Source organism: Dermacentor andersoni, chromosome 3 (assembly GCF_023375885.2).
Source record: "Dermacentor andersoni chromosome 3, qqDerAnde1_hic_scaffold, whole genome shotgun sequence".
Lineage (NCBI taxonomy): Eukaryota > Metazoa > Arthropoda > Arachnida > Ixodida > Ixodidae > Dermacentor > Dermacentor andersoni.
The window spans coordinates 153139443-153145961 of record NC_092816.1 but is presented as its reverse complement, the minus strand read 5'-3'; the positions used below and the strand labels follow the sequence as shown (position 1 = coordinate 153145961).

The following is a 6519-nucleotide window of genomic DNA, read 5'->3' as shown; positions in this document are numbered from 1 at the left end:
CCACAATCGCCTACGAGAGCACGCTGGCGACATCCTACGCAGTGATAATGAATTTCCTCGTGACTGACGCTTGTGGAAAAGAAGTCTTCAGGAAAACAGCCGTCAGCTATAAACTTGCTGATAAGCCGACGGGAGCACGCTTGCACAAATGATATCATTGAAGTGAAGTGTGCGCATTACAATCTATGCCATCCAAACACAAAAGGGGCCACGTAATTGGTTTCAAGTCTCAACGCAAACATTGGATGAGGCCACGTCCATCGGAGTGGTCCGTGCATTGCAGACGAAAACCAAGGATCATTTCCGTCTCGAAAGTTACGAAGTACGAAGAAAAAGAAGTCAGGTGAGAAGTAATCAGATTAAGAGTTAGAATTCCGATTTAATTACTAGCAAAGCATTTCTTCGTAATGTTGTTTCTATGAGCGCTATAAGCTAGCTTAGTATTCAGGATGTCAACCAAAGAAGAGCATATATAGAAATAAGCAAATTTTTTTTTCGATTCCTCTTCTAGCATTGTTCTTGGTCGGTGCAACAGAACCAGAATATTGGTTCTGTTACCGCGGTAAGCTAGCTTCATGATCTGAATGTCATTTCATAAAGAACATGTCTAGAAATACGCATTTCTTTATGTTTCTTCATTGTAGTTAGTGTTAGTCGGTTCACTAAGGATTAAAACTCCGCATTTTCGAAGTTTGCCTATACATCTCGTGCACCGCCTATAGAGGCGCCACTGATAGCCACCTAGCGGGCGTTTCCAACAGTACTCGCGGGAGCAGTAGCAGACGACAACCCTTTGCAGCAAGGATGGCCTCTGTGGGAGCGGGTATGAAGACGATGTTACCGGTGTTTGGGACAACATGGTCCACATGCGTGCCAGGTGCGTCCCACAGACAAACGCCGTGAACCCAATTTACATAAAGTGCAGCTCATGTGAACTAGCCGATAAATTTTGTTGACTAATGCGATGTCTCGATCGTTTTTTTTTTATTTTACCTTTGCCGTAATGATGCTTCTGTGCCTCAATAATAAGCACCCGTCGTTAGTGCAGACTTATATGAAACAAATCCGCACGGTGCGATGTCTGCATATTCCGTTGGGATATTTCTGCCGATGAATACATGGGATATCGCCGAATAAGTGCCGTCAAAGTCGCCTCAAGAAGAGTAATTGCGAATTTATTGATGGAAACGCGTAAACTAGACAACGAAGCCACCAAACGCACGCTTTAATAAGAGCGCGTGTTAGCGCTGTACCGCCAATGAACCGCCGTTCCCGCTGCAGTTTTTGCAATTTTAAATTCTCCAAGGGAGCTGCTTGGAAATGTACAAAGCTAAAGTCTGACTCACTTTTCGGTACTTTTTTTAAATGTTACTAGAGAGAGGTGGCACATGATATAATTAAAGGCAGAGCAGCGCCAGTCAAAGTAGATGAGCGCTGGCGGCAAGGCCGGGTTTAGTCCTCTGTGGCGTAAGCGTAATAAGAAACAATTCAGTTGAGTACAAAATTCACATGCAAGAAGCGACTACGTTGTGAAACAAACAAATCACTCGCTGTGTTAAGTCTGCTCAGACAGCATCGAGGTGTGATGACTTCCCAAACGTGACGTGAACTTTTCAGCGAAAATGAAACAAAAATACCATACGCAGCAACTATTAGCAATTCTCGCCCAGAAATACCTATTTTCTAAACACATTTCCCAAAAGACCACAATATCTAAGATGCTCTCGGGCGAAAAGAATAAAGCTGTTAAAGAAGCACTTCCTTGGTATCATTCCGATAAGACACAGCGTGATTTATACTCTTTAGAAACTAGGCAGGGTGAAAACCTCGCAGCTCAAACGAATCAACAAGATTTATGCATGAAGCAACTAGCAACAGTTAAGCATGTGCGAAGCCACGCATAAAATAGATGTAAAAAAATAAAGTGCGCGACAGCTGGTGTGATGATTTACCGGGCCACATAAGACTAACAGTTTCGGTTCTTGCAAATTTCTGCAGCTGTAACATACAACACAATGCACTCGCGCAGTCGTGTCGCCTAGCTAGCCCAACGCGGTAAAGAATCGGAAAACAATATAAGCGGCAAACGGCATTCCGAGCTTTAGCGAAATGCCTTTAAACCACATGCTGCACTGCAGAAGGACTTCATCGCTTACGCGACTAACTACGATCGAGTGAAAAAAAAAAAAAAACACCGAAGCGACAAAGGAAAGGATGAGAACAAGAAATTTCCCGCCGAAGCGACGATCCATTGCTACCGTTGCTCCCACTGATGAGGCTTTCAAGAAATGATTAGAACCGTATCGCCGGCACGTATTCGCCGGTATTTGAGCCCCCCACCGCGCAACAATTCTTCTTCGACGTTCTTTGAAGCTTTGCCCACCCAGCACATGCGAAGGGTGTTGCCTATTTTGCTCTGAAAACATGAATGAGACAGAGAAGCACTATCAACGATACAGCAAACTACGGCGCGGGGCTGGCTCCTCTCCCGTATGTTATGCGCAAGGCCGCCACCAGTGGCGCGTCCATCGGCGCGCACAACGCGTATATAGGCTACTTTGATGGTACAGCTTAAAACTATCGCAAAAAGGCATATACAGTGCTCTCATAGAGGAATGTATTCCCTATAATTATTGCTAACTATGAAAGCAATGAGTAATCCACAAACAAAACGTATGCCGAGAGTCTTCTTACCTTGGCAAATTATGCATTAATTCCTCGTACAGTCGCCATGCTTTCATTATCATACAGTTCTGGTGCCACTGCTTCCGCTCCATTGTCGTTCCTCCAGTTTCGCCATCCGACTATCCTAATGTCTACGTCATTACGCTTCGTCATCCCACCATACAGTCGTCGCCATACAGTTCTCCTCACAGCATCATCGTAATGCGTTCATCCTCATGTCAGTGTCCTCATACAATTGCAGTACCAAAGGCATCATTGTGCTGTCATCATAGATTTGTTTCTATGCCTTTGTTGTCGGCCAGTCGCGGTCATTTCATCCTCTGTCATCATCATGCCGTTGACGTCACACGGTCGTGTTACCATTGGTATCACTTGAAAAACGCCGTCACTCTTGCCGTCGCCATCAAAACGACTTCGTCGTCCCATTATCCTCATACGTGGTGGTAGATTCCATACTCGTCATGCTAAATTCGTCATCCTACTTTCATCATGCTGTCGTCGTCATGCCATCATTATCACACAGACATCGTCATCCGGTCGCCGTTAATCGGCCATCGTCACAATGATGTCGTTATACATTTGTCGTCACTCCAGAAACGGCATCTGACTAGCGTCATGCCATCATCGTTACACAGCTTTTGCCATTCCATCGACATCAGTATTTCGTCGTCATTCTATTGTAATTACCCTGCCTTCAAGTAATCGAAATTATGTCGCCATTTTATGCTATCATCGTCGTTATGTCGTTATCAGGCATTCGCTGTCATGCATCCGTTATCATACCTTTGCCGTCCTGCCATGGTGTAGTGGTAGTTTTGCCATCGCCGTTATACCAGTTTCACCCTCCGGTTGTCATTATACCATCGTCGTCATTTCGAGATAGTCATCTCACTATCATCTTGTTGTCGTCATCCTACCATTTATGTCTTTCCCTCGATGTCATCCATTATTCGTCCTTCCATCGTCACTGCGTCGTCACACAGAGCGGTCGTCATGCCGTCATGCTCATGAGCGACCTTGGCAAGCGAGTGGCATAGCGAAGCCAGTCTGATCTGTGTACTGTGTACGCCGCTATAGCCGCAGCAGCCGAAGTATCTGATGAATATGTACTGCAGATGTGAATTAAGCGTGATTTAACAATGTGCATTCTCGTTACATCGCTTGAATGCTAATCGCATCAAAGTACTCGTGAGATGGGTTGTGCCTCATTTTTTTTTTACATGCTTGAGGTAAACAATGCTCCTATGTTCGCTGTTTTTTACACTGCGCAACCGCGTAAATACGAACTCTTAAGGTGCGAATTCATTGGTGGGAGCGTATTCGGGAGTTGCCAACAGTCGCGCGACCTATGTCGGCCGACCACGAGTGCGAATGTGAATGCCTCCAAAGTGTAGCAGTTAGCTATAGGTAGTTGTTTATAAAAGTGCCTCGCGTTAACTATGGCCATGTAAACTGGCGTGGCGATATCCGAGCCAATTTCGTTTCGGTTTCTTGTGCCAGAGCCTGCAATTGTAAGTAAACTAGAGGCTATGCTCCGGCATTCCTAACACAGCCATTATGAGAGATCATTTCAGTCAACGCTATAAGGAAATGGATAATTGGTATGACAGCGTTTCTGCGAACTATTATTGTTTAGTTTTTTACGAAGGACAAGTGTACGATCTCTATAAGCATTGCATAGGAACGCATGAAAGTATCACCTAGTGAGCTTAAAACACCACTGACTTGTTGCAAACAGCCCTCAACTTCGAAATCGGAAGAATAATACTATGAACTTGTGGACTTCGTTTATCTGTAAACGACGACTACATCGAAACAAAGATTTTGGAAGAAATAAAAAAACGGAGTACATTCATTGTGACCCACTGATGTTATTGCTTTCAGGGACACCTTTAGGTAATGGAGCACCGACAACCAGCACAATAAATAATAGACGGAGTGCCTAGGTGCATAAACATCAATGCAGACAGGCTAAGAGAAAACCTGAAATTCAGAGCGAAGAAAGGAGATCTTGTGCAATATACTTTCCCGAAGAGTGGAACGCATTGGTTAATGTATATCACACAGCTCATCCTGAGGGAAGGGCAACCGATGACCACGCACGACGAGTTCAGCGAAGAATGGCGCTTCGTGGAGTACATGGATATCAAGGACTGGACCTCGTCTCTGCCACTGAGAACATTTGCTACACACCTTGCCCCGGACAAGACCAATATGACGGATGAAGGAAAGTACATCTACGTCACCCGCAATCCGTGGGATGTTTGCGTGTCATTCTACCACATGACGAGCAATTTAAGTATATTTGATTTCCAGTATGGAACGTTCGAAGAGTTCGTGAGCACATTCCTGAATGGCAACTTCGGTTACGGAGACTACTTTGAACACGTAGCATCGGGTTACGCTCTCAGGGAACAGCCGAACGTGCTCTTCGTTACGTACGAAGAATTGAAGAATAACACGCGAGAGATCGTGTTGAAACTGGCGTACTTTTTGGGAGAGAAGTATGGCCGTGTTCTCCACAATGACGAAATGCTGCTTCAGCAGCTCCTGCAGAGGTCACAGCCCGATTATATGCGAAGCGTGGTGGTTTTAAACCTGAGCGGCAGCGCAAACCCTCAGTGGGACGAGTTCATTACTCAAAGAAAGGCTACCTGCAAGGAACAGTACGAAGGAGACGAGAACAGGTACGCGTTAGTGAGAACGGCCAAGGTAGGAGGTTGGAAGGAGCACTTTACACCTGACCTCCTTCATCAAATGAAGAAGCGAATTTTTGAGACAGAAAAGAAGTCTTCCTTCATGGACCTTTGGAAGGACATCCGAGCTGAAGCGATTAATTGTTTTGAGAGTTTTGAATAAAGCCGCTGCTACGGGAATTCAGCAGTAAGGTTTTTCTTCAGTACACTTGCGGTTAGAATATTTTATTAAAACAATACATGCACTTTACAGAGTCACCATGGCACTTTTTTTAGCAAATTCTATGTCAATGACATCTGTCGAGGCATCTGGTGTGACGCGCCTTCAAGTCTGTACAAGGCTGCAATAATCAGCGACGTTGATAACTTGGCACAACAACACGTGTGTGGAAGCCCCTGCCCCGTAGCTTTCTCTTCACTGCGACACGGAGTTGTCCGCGAGTGGAGAGTTGTAGCTCAGCGGGATTACGAGCCAGCGGGCTAGCGGAGACGGTAGTGGAGCGCCACGCGAAAGCAACAGTTTTAGCTCTGCGATCTCTCACTCGTACGAACGCAGCATTAAAGCTGATCCCTTTGTTTTGCCACGAGTCGCAAAAGGCTTGTGTTACGGTTACTAAGCGTCAGCTCGTTGCCGAGCACTAGCTTCAGGTTTTCTATCGCAGTTGCCCACTTCAAATCGTCACCGAAGTGCCTCGTTGCTCAAACCTCTCGCAGGATACAAAGGTACTCTACAGCGCTGGCACACCTCGAAAACATTTTCGCCTGCAGGTGAGTTAGCGCCGCATCGGATAGAGACGCCGACGAGATGTCGCTGTTCGTGGAGTGGTCACCATTCGCATCGCAAAAACGCTCGTCCGCTGCGCTCGTCCGCTGCGCTCGCTCCGCTGGGGAGAGGATATCAGTGAGGTAGCGACGCGCTCCGTAAAAACGCTCACCGCCCCTGCGCACCACACATGCGCTGTGGCGTCTACGCTGGCCCGCTAGCTCGCTTGGCCGACTAAACCACAACCCCATAACATTCTATTATGTAGTACGTCGTTTACGATGGCGCAGCGTAAACAATGCGGCCCCGTGCACTACTGAAAATCGCCCACGTCGCGCTTCTTAGACTTAATATATACAGAAAAACATGCTTTCC

The 6519-nt window shown here is 46.2% G+C and overlaps 1 protein-coding gene across 1 annotated transcript; it reads left to right on the top strand.

The window, feature by feature from the left end:
* The first annotated feature begins 4776 nt into the window (after positions 1-4776).
* LOC129382889 (3-beta-hydroxysteroid sulfotransferase-like) lies at positions 4777-5544 on the top strand. The gene has a single exon (XM_055067121.1). The coding sequence runs from the start codon at positions 4777-4779 to the stop codon at positions 5542-5544; it is 768 nt and encodes a 255-aa protein (XP_054923096.1).
* The last annotated feature ends 975 nt before the right edge of the window (positions 5545-6519 follow it).